General features: G+C 40.1%; 1 protein-coding gene across 3 annotated transcripts; it reads right to left on the bottom strand.

The window, feature by feature from the left end:
* Positions 1–261: 261 nt before the first annotated feature.
* LOC310818721 (uncharacterized protein) lies at positions 262–7948 on the bottom strand. Of its 3 annotated transcripts, XM_083689741.1 has the most exons (10): positions 7845–7948; positions 7663–7746; positions 5069–5131; positions 4887–4970; positions 2542–2604; positions 2360–2443; positions 1684–1746; positions 1502–1585; positions 1170–1301; positions 262–867 (listed from the first exon to the last, which is right to left on the bottom strand). In XM_083689741.1, exons 1-10 carry the CDS (start codon positions 7921–7923, stop codon positions 584–586), a joined length of 1020 nt encoding a protein of 339 aa, XP_083545867.1. In that variant the 5' UTR covers positions 7924–7948; the 3' UTR covers positions 262–583. The 3 variants fall into 3 exon arrangements, with proteins under 3 accessions (XP_083545867.1, XP_083545868.1, XP_083545866.1); XM_083689742.1 differs by lacking the exons at positions 7663–7746; positions 7845–7948 and adding an exon at positions 5555–5660; XM_083689740.1 differs by lacking the exons at positions 4887–4970; positions 5069–5131; positions 7663–7746; positions 7845–7948 and adding an exon at positions 3028–3400.
* Between the last annotated feature and the right edge of the window lie 9489 nt (positions 7949–17437).

Here is a 17437-nt window from a genome sequence, read left to right as displayed (position 1 = left end):
TCATTCTTCAACTGGTTGTCTCTTTTCTTCTCTTGCAATGTGTTGTTTTTGCATTTACATTCTCTCCTTTATATACATTGTGTTCACCTGTTTAATCATTACCAGGTGATATCAGTGACACGTTATCACCTTTATTTTATTGAGGATATAGAGAGAGGAAAAGAGTCAAGGCCAATCGTTTTTAATCAGATCAATGATTTATCAGCTTTTATCAAAATAAGAATCACATTGACATAAACAAGAAACAGGGAGAGATTTCAGTTTATAACAAATCACATTTATTTGCGATGAGACAATACCATCCCATAATTTCATTTACAGTCACAATAAAAGAACAATAATAAAAAAAAATGGTCAAGCAAACAGACCAGCATTAGAGCATCTTAGAATGCTGACTCAAGTGAAAGGAATAGTTGACATCAAAATGAGATGGTGCCTATCTTTCCCATTCATTTGGCATTGAGGTATGAAGGTGGATGTACACAACATGGACGCATCTCCACATTAGACACTTTAGAGGAAAACCTTTGAAAATGTGATTTCAGTGTGACCTGTCACTTAAACCCTCCCAATGACTATATCTTCACATAGTGAACAGCAGGTGGCCACTGAAGGTGGTGTGGCGGTTATAACTGTCATACACCCATGCGTTCTGCCTGAGTCGCACAAAGACTACATCTCCCACCCCCAGCAGCAGTGAGGCTCCATTAGAGGGGTTTACATTATAGGTTGGTTGGTGTTCGTAAGCTATAACTACAGGCTGTCCGTTCTTGACCAAGACAGCGCTTGTAGGATGTGAAGTGTGACCACGACCATAGAGATGAAACTGGAACTGGTAAACACCCTTCACTGGTGCTCTGAATAAACCTGTATTGGAGCAGCAAAATACAACACATATTTATGATTGATCATAACATATTGACCTGCTGCACTTATTTGGTTCTGTTTTATTCATTGAATCTGTTCTAAAAGCCTCATGAATACATGAGGAAGCAGTAAGAAGTAGGAAGTTGCTCATTTCTCCATTTTATTGAACTAAGCCTCCCAGACTGTATGAGGATTCACACACGTAATTGTTGACAAAACTGTGAGGTAGAATGGATAATAGCTCTGACGGCTGTGTTTTTTATTTCTTTACACGTGTCTGACTTGAGTGTACTGTACCATACCTGAGTTTGAGTTGTAAGCATTGCCAGTGTTTGTGATGACACGTCTGAAGACCAGAGTGGTTTGGACATTGTAGGGTCCTGTGTTTCGACTCCCTGAAGCCAGTAGTGAGGCTGAGAAAGCCACCTTGCTGACTGTGAGACACAGATGGGACCTTTTGTCAATGGTGGAGGTAACTCTCTGTACTGTATGAAGAGGTTCTGATGATAAACTGTTCTGACGGTGTGTGACAATTTATGAGTTTATCAATGGTGTACAAGCTATTAATGGTTTATAAGCTGCTTGTAACCTGATGCTGATTGTAAATCCTGTTAAGAATATTTACAGATATTACCTTCATTTCCCCTCCTCAGCTCCTCCACTTGACTGTCAGTGTGGTATGACCTGGCTTTCAAGGATGTCAGCTCAATGGCTTGTCCTGAAAATAAACATTGTAGAGGCCTGAGTCAACCAAAACTGTACACCAGGTTTCCAAGAGAAGTCAAGTATGTTGTGTTTTTCACACACAGACTATACCTTCATTTTCTTTCCTCTGACTCTCATAGTGGGCTGTCAATGCAGCAAGTGTTGTGTCTTGGGCTGTAATTGCAAACATAGAACAAAAAAACTGATGGTTAAATGAAAAGATCTTTGACATAAAGGTGCAATTCTTTATTCTTTTTTTTTAGCCAAATGTCTGACCTGCCACTTGTTTTGTTAGATGAGGCAGGGGGGGAATATCAAATTCATAGACATATCTAAGGACTTAACAAAGCGACACAATTGTTTACAAACAATACAGTTGAATAACTTCATATTTTGGGTTGTGAGAAGGTAAGAGAGTTGTAATAAGCTCATTAGGCATTTATTAGTAATTGTCATACAATACTTTTTACTTGGTTCTCACTGGCACTCAGTCTGGTCTGTACCGCTTGAAATTGCATCATTATGATATTGTTTATATAGCTATGTTATGCCATGTTATTATTATTAGAATAGTCCCACAAACGTTCCAGAAAATACTTTCATTCTTTGTCTTCAGCTCCTCCACCTGGCTCTCACTGGCACTCAGTCTGGCCTGTAGCTCTTTCAGCTCTGACGGTGTGTGACAATTTATCAGTTTATCAATGGTGTACAAGCTATTAATGGTTTATAAGCTGCTTCTAACCTGATGCTGATTGTAAATCCTGTTAAGAATATTTACAGATATTACCTTCATTTCCCCTCCTCAGCTCCTTCACTTGACTGTCAGTGTGGTTTGACCTGGCTTTCAATGATGTAAGCTCAATGGCTTGTCCTGAAAATAAACATTGTAGAGGCCTGAGTCAACCAAAACTGTACACCAGGTTTCCAAGAGAAGTCAAGTATGTTGTGTTTTTCACACACAGACTATACCTTCATTTTCTTTCCTCTGACTCTCATAGTGGGCTGTCAATGCAGCAAGTGTTGTGTCTTGGGCTGTAATTGAAAACATAGAACAAAAAAAACTGTGATGGTTAAATGAAAAGATCTTTGACAGAAAGTTGCAATTCTTTATTCTTTTTTTTAGCCAAATATCTGCCCTGCCACTTGTTTTGTTCGATGAGGCAGGGGGAATATCAAATTCATAGACATATCTAAGGACTTAACAAAGCAACACAATTGGTTACAAACAATACAGTTGAATAACTTCATATTTTGGGTTGTGAGAAGGTAAGAGAGTTGTAATAAGCTCATTAGGCATTTATTAGTAATTGTCATACAATACTTTTTACTTGGCTCTCACTGACACTCAGTCTGGTCTGTACCGCTTGTAATTGCATCATTATGATGTTGTTTAAATAGCTATGTTATGCCATGATATTATTATTAGAATAGTCCCACAAACTTTCCAGAAAATACCTTCATTCTTTGTCTTCAGCTCCTCCACCTGGCTCTCACTGGCACTCAGTCTGGCCTGTAGCTCTTTCAGCTCTGACGGTGTGTGTCTCATCTCGACTCTCTGCTCTAACATCACAGCGCTCATCTCTCTCAGCACAGCGTGGATGTCAGGCTGGCAGGTTTGTTGGGAGAGTGTTGAGGCTGCAGGTTCAGTTCTCTGAGTCTCTGTCTGAATCTCATTCACTCTGCTGACTCCGTCTCTGTCAAGAAACTGTTGAATGATGTCATTCTCACTGCCTCCATCTTCAGGGTCTCTCTGAACCTGCGCCCCAGACAGACAGCAGCAGAGCAACGTCAGCAGAACCACAGGAGTCTTCATTCTTCGACTGGTTGTCTCTTTTCTTCTCTTGCAATGTGTTGTTTTTGCATTTAAATTCTCTCCTTTATATACTGTAGCGCCGGCGAGGGGCGGGGCTATTGTTGTTCTTTTGTTTAGGCTACTGCTATTGGCTGCTGCTGTGTTCCAATCATGCCTTGCAGTGTGAATGTTCGGGGCAAAACCGTAGAATTGAGTGTTGTTGGTTTTAGTGGCCCAATGTTAGTTTTGTTAGTTAAGTTAAGTCTTTTGTGTACCGTTGTATATATTACAATAAACTCACTAAAAGCTACTAAGCCTCTGCTTCTCACGATCGCCACAATACATTGTGTTCACCTGTTTAACCATTACCAGGTGATACCAGTGACAAGTTATCACCTTTATTTTATAGAGGATATAGAGAGAGGAAAAGAGTCAAGGTCAATCGTTTTTAATCAGATCAATGATTTATCCGCTTTCATCAAAATAAGAATCACATTGACATAAACAAGAAACAGGGAGAGATTTCAGTTTATAACAAATCACATTTATTTGCGATGAGACAATATCATCCCATAATTTCATCTACAGTCACAATAAAAGAACAATAATAAAAATAACAGACCAGCATTAGAGCATCTTAGAATGCTGACTCAAGTGAAAGCTGGAGCTAAGAAGAAACCTGTATTGGAGCAGCAAAATACAACACATATTTATGATTGATCATAACATATTGACCTGCTTCACTTATTTGGTTCTGTTTTATTCATTGAATCTGTTCTAAAAGCCTTTGCTGCATGAATACATGAGGAAGCAGTAAGAAGTAGGAAGTTGCTCATTTCTCCATTTTATTGAACTAAGCCTCCCAGACTGTATGAGGATTCACACACGTAATTGTTGACAAAACTGTGAGGTAGAATGGATAATAGCTCTGACAGCTGTGTTTTTTTATTTCTTTACACGTGTCTGACTTGAGTGTACTGTACCATACCTGTGTTTGAGTTGTAAGCATTGCCAGTGTTTGTGATGACACGTCTGAAGACCAGAGGGGTTTGGACATTGTAGGGTCCTGTGTCTCCAGCTCCTGAAGCCAGTAGTGAGGCTGAGAAAGCCACCTTGCTGACTGTGAGACACAGATGGGACCTTTTATCAATGGTGGAGGTAACTCTCTGTACTGTATGAAGAGGTTCTGCTTATAAACTGAACATTAAACAAAGTGACAAAATGCCTTTTTGTTCATGATACATGCATATTGTGTGTGTGTGTGTGTGTGTGTGTGTGTGTGTGTGTGTGTGTGTGTGTGTGTGTGTGTGTGTCTATCTATATCTATATCAACATATACTCATATATATATTATAGACTTGCAGTTGATAGTTTGTTGGCTGTGAGCATTTATACAAGCCTATCAAAATAAAGTGTGACAATTTATGAGTTTATCAATGGTGTAGAAGCTATTAATGGTTTATAAGCTGCTTGTAACCTGATGCTGATTGTAAATCCTGTTAAGAATATTTACAGATATTACCTTCATTTCCCCTCCTCAGCTCCTCCACTTGACTGTCAGTGTGGTTTGACCTGGCTTTCAAGGATGTAAGCTCAATGGCTTGTCCTGAAAATAAACATTGTAGAGGCCTGAGTCAACCAAAACTGTACACCAGGTTTCAAAGGGAAGTCAAGTATGTTGTGTTTTTCACACACAGACTATACCTTCATTTTCTTTCCTCTGACTCTCATAGTGGGCTGTCAATGCAGCAAGTGTTGTGTCTTGGGCTGTAATTGCAAACATAGAACAAAAAAAACTGTGATGGTTAAATGAAAAGATCTTTGACATAAAGTTGCAATTCTTTATTCTTTTTTTTAGCCAAATATCTGCCCTGCCACTTGTTTTGTTCGATGAGGCAGGGGGAATATCAAATTCATAGACATATCTAAGGACTTAACAAAGCAACACAATTGGTTACAAACAATACAGTTGAATAACTTCATATTTTGGGTTGTGAGAAGGTAAGAGAGTTGTAATAAGCTCATTAGGCATTTATTAGTAATTGTCATACAATACTTTTTACTTGGCTCTCACTGACACTCAGTCTGGTCTGAACCGCTTGTAATTGCATCATTATGATGTTGTTTAAATAGCTATTTTATGCCACGTTATTATTATTAGAATAGTCCCACAAACTTTCCAGGAAATACCTTCATTCTTTGTCTTCAGCTCCTCCACCTGGCTCTCACTGGCACTCAGTCTGGCCTGTAGCTCTTTCAGCTCTGACTGTGTGTGTCTCATCTCGACTCTCTGCTCTGCCATCATAGCGCTCATCTCTCTCAGCACAGCGTGGATGTCAGGCTGGCAGGTTTGTTGGGAGAGTGTTGAGGCTGCAGGTTCAGTTCTCTGTGTCTCTGTCTGAATCTCATTCACTCTGCTGTCTCCTTCTCTGTAGAGAACCTGTTGAGTGATGTCATTCTCACTGCCTCCATCTTCAGGGTCTCTCTGAACCTGCGCCCCAGACAGACAGCAGCAGAGCAACGTCAGCAGAACCACAGGAGTCTTCATTCTTCAACTGGTTGTCTCTTTTCTTCTCTTGCAATGTGTTGTTTTTGCATTTAAATGCTCTCCTTTATATACAGTGTGTTCACCTGTTTAACCATTACCAGGTGATATCAGTGACATGTTATCACCTTTATTTTATTGAGGATATAGAGAGAGGAAAAGAGTGAAGGCCAATCGTTTTTAATCAGATCAATGATTTATCAGCTTTTATCAAAATAAGAATCACATTGACATAAACAAGAAACAGGGAGAGATTTCAGTTTATAACAAATCACATTTATTCGCGATGAGACAATATCATCCCATAATTTCATTTACAGTCACAATAAAAGAATAATAATAATAAAAAAAAATGGTCAAGCAAACAGACCAGCATTAGAGCATCTTAGAATGCTGACTCAAGTGAAAGGAATAGTTGACATCAAAATGAGATGGTGCCTATCTTTCCCATTCATTTGGCATTGAGGTATGAAGATGGATGTACACAACATGGACGCATCTCCACGTTAGACACTTTAGAGGAAAACCTTTGAAAATGTGATTTCGGTGTGACCTGTCACTTAAACCCTCCCAATGATTATTTCTTCACATGGAAAATAGTAGGTGGCCACTGAAGGTGGTGTGGTGGTTGTGATTGTCATGCACCCATGCGTTCTGCCAGAGTCGCACAAAGACTACATCTCCCACCTCCAGCAGCAGTGAGGCTCCATTAGAGGGGTTTACCACATAGGTTGGTTGGTGTTCGTAAGCTATAACTACAGGCTGTCCGTTCTTGACCAAGACAGCGCCTGTAGGATGTGAAGTGTGACCAGAACCATAGAGATGAAACTGGAACTGGTAAACACCCTTCACTGGTGCTGTGAAGAAACCTGTATTTAAGCAGCAAAATAAAACACATATTTATGATTGATCGTAACATATTGACCTGCTGCACTTATTTGGTTCTGTTTTATTCATTGAATCTGTTCTAAAAGCCTTTGCTGCATGAATACATGAGGAAGCAGTAAGAAGTAGGAAGTTGCTCATTTCTCCATTTTATTGAACTAAGCCTCCCAGACTGTATGAGGATTCACACACGTAATTGTTGACAAAACTGTGAGGTAGAATGGATAATAGCTCTGACAGCTGTGTTTTTTATTTCTTTACACGTGTCTGACTTGAGTGTACTGTACCATACCTGTGTTTGAGTTGTAAGCATTGCCAGTGTTTGTGATGACATGTCTGAAGACCAGAGGGGTTTGGACATTGTAGGGTCCTGTGTTTCCACTCCCTGAAGCCAGTAGTGAGGCTGAGAAAGCCACCTTGCTGACTGTGAGACACAGATGGGACCTTTTGTCAATGGTGGAGGAAACTCTCTGTACTGTATGAAGAGGTTCTGCTGATAAACTGAACATTAAACATTAAACAAAGTGACAAAATGCCTTTTTGTTCATGATACGTGTGAGTGTGTGTGTGTGTGTGTATGTGTGTGTGTGTGTGTGTGTGTGTGTGTGTGTGTGTGTGTGTGTGTGTGTGTGTGTGTGTGGGTGTGTGTGTGTGTGGGTGTGTGTGTGTATCTATATATATATCAGCATATATATATTATAGACTTGCAGTTGATAGTTTGTTGGCTGTGAGCATTTATACAAGCCTATCAAAATAAAGTGTGACAATTTATCAATTTATCAATGGTGTACAAGCTATTAATGGTTTATAAGCTGCTTGTAACCTGATGCTGATTGTAAATCCTGTTAAGAATATTTACAGATATTACCTTCATTTCCCCTCCTCAGCTCCTCCACTTGACTGTCAGTGTGGTTTGACCTGGCTTTCAAGGATGTAAGCTCAATGGCTTGTCCTGAAAATAAACATTGTAGAGGCCTGAGTCAGCCAAAACTGTACACCAGGTTTCAAAGGGAAGTCAAGTATGTTGTGTTTTTCACACACAGACTATACCTTCATTTTCTTTCCTCTGACTCTCATAGTGGGCTGTCAATGCAGCAAGTGTTGTGTCATGGGCTGTAATTGCAAACATAGAACAAAAAAAACTGATGGTTAAATGAAAAGATCTTTGACAGAAAGGTGCAATTCTTTATTCTTTTTTTTTAGCCAAATGTCTGACCTGCCACTTGTTTTGTTCGATGAGTCAGGGGGGGAATATCAAATTCATAGACATATCTGAGGACTTAACAAAGCGACACAATTGTTTACAAACTATACAGTTGAATAACTTTATATTTTGGCTTGTGAGAAGGTAAGAGAGTTGTAATAAGCTCAATAGGCATTTATTAGTAATTGTCATACAATACTTTTTACTTGGCTCTCACTGGCACTCAGTCTGGTCTGTACCGCTTGTAATTGCATCATTATGATGTTGTTTAAATAGCTATGTTATGCCATGTTATTATTATTAGAATAGTCCCACAAACTTTCCAGGAAATACCTTCATTCTTTGTCTTCAACTCCTCCACCTGGTTGTCACTTTCTCTCAGTCTGACCTGTAGCTCTTTCAGCTCTGACTGTGTGTGTCTCATCTCGACTCTCTGCTCTGCCATCATAGCGCTCATCTCTCTCAGCACAGCGTGGATGTCAGGCTGGCAGGTTTGTTGGGAGAGTGTTGAGGCTGCAGGTTCAGTTCTCTGTGTCTCTGTCTGAATCTCATTCACTCTGCTGTCTCCTTCTCTGTAGAGAACCTGTTGAGTGATGTCATTCTCACTGCCTGCATCTTCAGGGTCTCTCTGAACCTGCGCCCCAGACAGACAGCAGCAGAGCAACGTCAGCAGAACCACAGGAGTCTTCATTCTTCTACTGGTTGTCTCTTTTCTTCTCTTGCAATGTGTTGTTTTTGCATTTAAATTCTCTCCTTTATATACAGTGTGTTCACCTGTTTAATCATTACCAGGTGATATCAGTGACACGTTATCACTTTTATTTTATTGAGGAAATAGAGAGAGGAAAAGAGTCAAGGCCAATAGTTTTTAATCAGATCAATGATTTATCAGCTTTTATCAAAATAAGAATCACATTGACATAAACAAGAAACAGGGAGAGATTTCAGATCATAACAAATCACATTTATTCGCGATGAGACAATATCATCCCATAATTTCATTTACAGTCACAATAAAAGAACAATAATAAAAAAAAATGGTCAAGCAAACAGACTTGCATAAGAGCATCTTAGAATGCTGACTCAAGTGAAAGGAATAGTTGACATCAAAATGAGATGGTGCCTATCTTTCCCATTCATTTGGCATTGAGGTATGAAGAAGGATGTACACAACATGGACGCATCTCCACATTAGACACTTTAGAGGAAAACCTTTGAAAATGTGATTTCGGTGTGACCTGTCACTTCAACCCTCCCAATGATTATTTCTTCACATGGAAAATAGTAGGTGGCCACTGAAGGTACTGTGGTGGTTTTGATTGTCAAACACCCATGAGTTCTGCCAGAGTCACGCAAAGACTACATCTCCCACCTCCAGCAGCAGTGAGGCTCCATTAGAGGGGTTTACATTATAGGTTGGTTGGTGTTCGTCAGCTATAACTACAGGCTGTCCGTTCTTGACCAAGACAGCGCCTGTAGGATGTGAAGTGTGACCACCACCATAGAGGTAAAACTGGAACTGGTAAACACCCTTCACTGGTGCTGTGAAGAAACCTGTATCAGAGCAACAATATGAAGTTACAAAAGACTAGTGGAACAGCACATTTTACCACATTCAAATTTGATCTGGGATCACCAAAATTAACCATAAACCTGACTTATCACATGACCATTCTGTGTTTTTAACTCCACTCCTGCACCATAACATGTTGTCCCTGACAACATTAAGCAGATTGCAATTAATTTCTCTGAACCTGCGCCCCAGACAGACAGCAGCAGATCAACGTCAGCAGAACCACAGGAGTCTTCATTCATGATGCCTCTTTTCTCTTCTCAATTGGTGATATACCTCAATCTGCTAGTTTATATACCCACACCTTTAACCATTACCAGGTGATATCAGTGTAACATGTGATATGAAAAGATTGGGCAGTTGATCATTTGTTTACAAGGGAATTAGAAAGGAATCATACGGTTAGTGAATATCAGTTGTTCCCAAAATATGATGTTCCCCAGACAGACAGCAGCACAGAACGGTCAGCAGAACAACAGTGATCTCCATTTTTAAACAGGACACCTCTTTTTTCCTCTCTATTTGTGTTATATCTCAGAACTCCTTCATAAATACCCTCACCTTCACCTACTGTAACCCATTAACAGGTGATGTCAATATTGGCACCTTTAGATATGTTGCTAGAAAACTAGGGCTGTAGGGCAGATTTGTTTACTACTGTAACTGCAGAGTTATTCACATGGCCCATGGCACATAAGTGGTAATGGAGCACACACTAAAAACTGACAATTTGCTCCCACATGAACTGTGTCAAAGTAGCCTACATTCTCCTGTTACTATTTATGGGTATGGTCCAGTACCTCAGTCCTCAAAGGAATGTAACTGTGACCATCATCCAGTGGAAATACTGCTACAGAAGGTGTGTTAAACAAGTCAGGGTGTCGTGTCCTCTCAGGAAAATAACACTTGTTGTTGGCCAATAGTATCTTTATTCAATATTTCAGTAACCATACTTGCATCACTCTCTATCATCTGTATCAGTGATCGGTACAATATTTCGTTAATCAGTTTGAAATTATTTATTTGAATTTTTAGTCCCACTTCATCAGTCTATTGAACGTCAGTGTGATGTTCTACCTGGCTACCGTAGTGATGAAGGCAGGGTTCAGGTGAAAACGTTGCCAGTCTTAAATGAACATAATCCCTTGGCAGCATTACCTACGTTCATGCAATGGAGCTAGAGTACTGTAAGTATGGCACAGTGTATGTGTGACTGTGTGAGGCAGAGCAGTACCAATCTGAGACGGCACTTTACATCACATCGTTAACATACAGTACACACAAACACATAAAAGACATCAGACATATTTTACATTACTTATAATCCAATATGCACGTGAATTGTTCTTCGACGTCCTTTCCACTCTCAGGTTGTATTATCTTACAACATACATGATAAAAACAGAGAACTCAGGAAGACTGACTGAGTAACAACAGTAATTTACTGAATGAGCTTCCCTTCACATAGTGAACAGCAGGTGGCCACTGAAGGTGGTGTGGTGGTGTCCATTGTCATACACCCATGCGTTCTGCCAGAGTCGCAAAAAGACTACATCTCCCACCTCCAGCAGCAGTGAGGCTCCATTAGAGGGTTTTACATTATGGGTTGGTTGGTGTTCGTAAGCTATAACTACAGGCTGTCCGTTCTTGACCAAGACAGCGCCTGTAGGATGTGAAGTGTGACCATAACCATAGAGATGAAACTGGAACTGGTAAACACCCTTCACTGGAGCTATGAAGAAACCTGTATCAGAGCAACAATATGAAGTTACAAAAGACTAGTGGAACAGCACATTTTACCACATTCAAATTTGATCTGGGATCACCAAAATTAACCGTAAACCTAACTCATCACATGACCATTCTGTGTTTTTAACTCCACTCCTGCCCCATAACATGTTGTCCCTGACAACATTAAGCAGATTGCAATTAATTTAACAACAACATCTGATTGTTGTCAAAATGTTGTTTGAGTCAGATCTGATAACTGTGTATCTACTTTTCTTTACAAGTGTCTGCAGCGTATCATACCTGTATTTGGGTTGTAAGCATTGCCTGTGTTTGTGATGACGTGTCTGTAGACCAGGATGGTTTGAGTGTTGTAGGGTCCTGTGTGTCCAGATCCTGAAGCCAGTAGTGACGCTGAGAAAGACACCTTTCTGACTGTGAGACACAGATGAGACAATATTAGCTGAAGTGTAAAGTAGTTCTGTTGGGTTAAATGGGTTTAATGGGTTAAATAAACTACAGACATCAGAAATGTTCAGGCATTTAACAACTGTTTATGAAGGTTTCTGAATGCCTGCATCGTTATGGATTGTTACCTGGCATGAATACTCAATAAGTACTAGTAGACGTTCAAGCCTGTTACCTTCATTATACCTCTGCAGAGCCTCCACCTGACTCTCAGTAGCATTTGACTTGGCATTCATGGATGCAAGAGTAGCTGTTTGTGGCAAAAAAATAAATGTAATTAATCATACATGTAGTGTATTGAAAGTGTTCATTTTCATTTCATATGTTTTGAGTAGTTTCAAATGTTTCAAGTAGTTTACATTTGTTTCCATACACAAGCAATTATCATACAATACCTTTTACTTGGCTCTCACTTTCTCTCAGTCTGACCTGTAGCTCTTTCAGCTCTGACTGTGTGTGTCTCATCTCGACTCTCTGCTCTGCCATCATAGCGCTCATCTCTCTCAGCACAGCGTGGATGTCAGGCTGGCAGGTTTGTTGGGAGAGTGTTGAGGCTGCAGGTTCAGTTCTCTGTGTCTCTGTCTGAATCTCATTCACTCTGCTGTCTCCTTCTCTGTAGAGAACCTGTTGAGTGATGTCATTCTCACTGCCTCCATCTTCAGGGTCTCTCTGAACCTGCGCCCCAGACAGACAGCAGCAGAGCAACGTCAGCAGAACCACAGGAGTCTTCATTCTTCAACTGGTTGTCTCTTTTCTTCTCTTGCAATGTGTTGTTTTTGCATTTAAATGCTCTCCTTTATATACAGTGTGTTCACCTGTTTAATCATTACCAGGTGATATCAGTGACAAGTTATCACCTTTATTTTATTGAGGATATAGAGAGAGGAAAAGAGTGAAGGCCAATCGTTTTTAATCAGATCAATGATTTATCAGCTTTTATCAAAATAAGAATCACATTGACATAAACAAGAAACAGGGAGAGATTTCAGTTCATAACAAATCACATTTATTTGCGATGAGACAATATCATCCCATAATTTCATTTACAGTCACAATAAAAGAACAATAATAAAAAAAAAAAGGTCAAGCAAACAGACTTGCATTAGAGCATCTTAGAATGCTGACTCAAGTGAAAGGAATAGTTGACATCAAAATGAGATGGTGCCTATCTTTCCCATTCATTTGGCATTGAGGTATGAAGGTGGATGTACACAACATGGACGCATCTCCACATTAGACACTTTAGAGGAAAACCTTTGAAAATGTGATTTCGGTGTGACCTGTCACTTAAACCCTCCCAATGATTATTTCTTCACATGGAAAATAGCAGGTGGCATAACATAACATATTGACCTGCTGCACTTTTTTGGTTCTATTTTATTCATTGAATCTGTTCTAAAAGCCTTTGCTGCATGAATACATGAGGAAGCAGTAAGAAATAGGAAGTTGCTCATTTCTCCATTTTATTGAACTAAGCCTCCCAGACTGTATGAGGATTCACACACGTAATTGTTGACAAAACTGTGAGGTAGAATGGATAAATGCTCTGACAGCTGTGTTTTTAATTTCTTTACACGTGTCTGACTTGAGTGTACTGTACCATACCTGTGTTTGAGTTGTAAGCATTGCCAGTGTTTGTGATGACACGTCTGAAGACCAGAGTGGTTTGGACATTGTAGGGTCCTGTGTCTCCAGCTCCTGAAGCCAGTAGTGAGGCTGAGAAAGCCACCTTGCTGACTGTGAGACACAGATGGGACCTTTTGTCAATGGTGGAGGAAACTCTCTGTACTGTATGAAGAGGTTCTGCTTATAAACTGACCATTAAACATTAAACAAAGTGACAAAATGCCTTTTTGTTCATGATACATGCATATTGTGTGTGTGTGTGTGTGTGCGTGTGTCTATATCAACATCAACATATACTCATATATATATTATAGACTTGCAGTTGATAGGTTTGTATAAATGCTCACAGCCAACAAACTATCAAAATAAAGTTTGACAACTTATCAGTTTATCAATGGTGTACAAGCTATTAATGGTTTCTAAGCTGCTTGTAACCTGATGCTGATTGTAAATCCTGTTAAGAATATTTACAGATATTACCTTCATTTCCCCTCCTCAGCTCCTCCACTTGACTGTCAGTGTGGTTTGACCTGGCTTTCAATGATGTAAGCTCAATGGCTTGTCCTGAAAATAAACATTATAGAGGTCTGAGTCAGCCAAAACTGTACACCAGGTTTCTAAGGGAAGTCAAGTATGTTGTGTTTTTCACACACAGACTATACCTTCATAGTGGGCTGTCAATGCAGCAAGTGTTGTGTCTTGGGCTGTAATTGAAAACATTGAACAAAAAAAACTGTGATGGTTAAATGAAAAGATCTTTGACATAAAGGTGCAATTCTTTATTCTTTTTTTTTCAGCCAAATGTCTGGCCTGCCAATTGTTTTGTTAGATGAGGCAGGGGGGGAATATCAAATTCAAGTTTTAAGTTTCTTGTTATGTCTCATACACAAGTGCAGGGAGTAAGATTCTTCGGGTTGGTTCCCTGACAATGCAGCATACAAAAAATACAAATAATACATGTAAGTAGTGATGGCAGTTTGACACTGAAGCTTCGATACGTGCTTCAAACACTGAACAACAATTCCATCGAAGCACTGCTTCAAAGCATGCTTTGGTGCGAAAAAAATCACGTGACATATGACGTCCGAAGCAGCAACTGCTTCGTTGCCTGAATGAATCACCTGACTGGTTCGCGGTCCAATCAGGTGATTCACTGGCACTGCCTCGTCTCGATTCTGACAGGTGATAGGTTGCGACAGTTTTGAATTTGAGTGGCTCAACACTTTATAACCGCTCTAAACAATGCACAATTTGTGGACTGTCGTAGTAGGTGCGTTGTTGCTGTTGAGTTGTTGGTATTGCGTTTGTATTCTCTGAGTGTTCTTCTTGTAATCTTTGAGTGTTCCCCATCCCACATAATCACCCCCTGCCATAGTTACACAAACACACCCAACCTATGCCATATTTTCCCCAGCACTCTCTCCTCAATAACACAATACACACATTCATCAATCTTTATTTGTAAATAGAACATGATATTCAGTCTTAGTGTGTGTGTGCATCAAAGAATTTCATCAAAGCTAAGATACTGTAGCGAACGGCGGGGTAGAGCAGCTTGCCTTAAGCGGGTATCGAACTCGCAATCTTTCGCTTACAAACCGGCCGCGCTAGCCACAACACCAAGAGCGATAACTCCCTTGGCGGAATTGCTAACGGGCCTTTCACAGGGTCGTTACAATACTTTAAATCCAAGGGTGATCAAAGCAAAGATGCTTCAGAACAAAAGATCTTTTCTACAAAAGTAAAGTAGTTTCTCCAACACTGCTCATTGAGGTGTGTGTGTGTGTGTGTGTGTGTGTGTGTGTGTGTGTGTGTGTGTGTGTGTGTGTGTAATTAAAAGCCTCCTGTCCACCAACTAGCCTGCCTAATTTGACTGCAGCCTTGCACTTCGCCAGGAGAGGTAATGAACCCATTTTCGAAACAATTGGCTCAAGTGGTTCAGTGCTTCACAAAAGCTTCATTTGCCCATCACTACATGTAAGCTTCAGCACGGATGGAGTTTCAGTGAAGAGGCAGACATGTTGCAAAAAAAAAACCTTTGTGGGGCATTTTATTGGTACCGATCTCACCAAAAAAAAATAAAAAAAAAAATAAACTTCCAATGGCCACACTTAAATACCCTCCCAGGTGACATGATTAACATAGGACAAACCAAGTGAGAGGGGAGCTTCACAATTCATACCAACCAAATTACATAATCTAACATCTATTTTTACACATTATCACACATAACCAAGTATCAATGGTAGGTAAAAAGAAACAATCACTGTTAGGCTATGGTAAGTGCAAAGGACACAGTATATTCTCCAGCCACAAATCCCATCCCCCTGTTCAATTAACAATGGGAGCTTCCAGAACTATATAGGCTGTCCCTGTGGCTGGAAAATTCCTTTTGCCGGTGAACCAGGAACTGCAATCACAACCAGGTGAGTATATACACACATTCTACACTTCATTCATCTCCCATATGCAATGTAAAATGTAGAATACTGATGTTTCACAATAACTCAAATGTTATTTATAGTTAATGTTATTTACAGCTGTGAGTACCAATGTGTTAGCTACGTACTCATACCTTTTATTCTTTGCAGAACCGCCCCTCATGACTGACCAACAACCGCAGACCTATGAGTCCTCCCCTGCTTCGCACAAGCACCTAAACACAACATCTACCCCTGCACACAAACACACCCATACACTCCCAACCCGTGATGGACTGATCTCCATCACAATACAACTAATACAAATAAGCAGTAGTGCAGTGAAATAAGGACAAGACAATAAGTGACATAAGTACATTTGTAATAAGTACATAAGTACAAATTCATAGACACATCTCTGAATCTAAGGACTTTACAAACTCTACAGTTGAATAACTTTATATTTTAGGTTGTGAGAAGGTAAGAGTTGTAATAAGCTCATTAGGCATTTATTAGCAATTATCATACAATACTTTTTACTTGGCTCTCACTTTCTCTCAGTCTGGCCTGTATCTCTTTTAGTTCTGACTGTGTGTGTCTCATCTCGACTCTCTGCTCTGCCATCATAGCGCTCATCTCTCTCAGCACAGCGTGGATGTCAGGCTGGCAGGTTTGTTGGGAGAGTGTTGAGGCTGCAGGTTCAGTTCTCTGTGTCTCTGTCTGAATCTCATTCACTCTGCTGTCTCCTTCTCTGTAGAGAACCTGTTGAGTGATGTCATTCTCACTGCCTCCATCTTCAGTGTCTCTCTGAACCTGCGCCCCAGACAGACAGCAGCAGAGCAACGTCAGCAGAACCACAGGAGTCTTCATTCTTGATGCCTCTTTTCTCTTCTCAATTGGTGCTATACCTCAATCTGCTAGTTTATATACCCACACCTTTAACCATTACCAGGTGATATCAGTGTAACATGTGATATGAAAAGATTGGGCAGTTGATCATTTGTTTACAAGGGAGTTGGAAAGGAATCATACGGTTAGTGAATATCAGTTGTTCCCAAAATATGATGTTCCCCAGACAGACTGCAGCACAGAACGGTCAGCAGAACAACAGTGATCTCCATTTTTAAACAGGATACCTCTTTTTTAGATATGTTGCTAGAAAACTAGGGCTGTAGGGCATATTTTTTTACTACTGTAACTGCAGAGCATATATTACAGTCGTTTAGACTTCAAGAGGCATCACCAACATTGACATCATTGAATAGCTCCATTTGCAGAGGATAATGTACTGTTGGTTACTGGTGACCCAAGATGCACAGCTTTTTTTGTATGGTAATTGTATAAAGTAGAGAGAAAGTCCATGAATGTCAGACCTGAAATTACAGCAACACCAACCAACCATTGCTACAATCATGCTTTTAGTATAAGTCCAGTTTGTGTTGGCTAAAGCAGTGTGAATTGAGACATGCATTCGTGCAAACTCTCTGCTTCTTCACTGCCTTCAAAACAAGGGCATCACTACAATAAATATATTGTGTTTTTCCCTGACCCCCACACGTGATTCCTAATCTTAATGGCTGGGTATCAACTATGGTGCGTTTAAGGATTCTTCTCTCTCTGTTTC

Source organism: Argentina silus (genome assembly GCF_951799395.1).
Source record: "Argentina silus genome assembly, chromosome: 18".
Taxonomy (NCBI): domain Eukaryota; kingdom Metazoa; phylum Chordata; class Actinopteri; order Argentiniformes; family Argentinidae; genus Argentina; species Argentina silus.
This window is presented reverse-complemented; position numbering and strand designations above follow the sequence as displayed.

What these genes read in the sequence shown, in the direction of transcription:
- LOC310818721 (XM_083689740.1), bottom strand. Translation starts at nt 3,385, where the DNA reads ATGAAGACTCCTGTGGTTCTGCTGACGTTGCTCTGCTGCTGTCTGTCT. An exon ending in GCTGAAGACAAAGAATGAAG is followed by an intron (nt 2,605 to 3,027) that starts GTATTTTCTGGA and finishes TTTCAATTACAG; the next exon opens with CCCAAGACACAACACTTGCT. An exon ending in TCAGAGGAAAGAAAATGAAG is followed by an intron (nt 2,444 to 2,541) that starts GTATAGTCTGTG and finishes GTTTATTTTCAG; the next exon opens with GACAAGCCATTGAGCTTACA.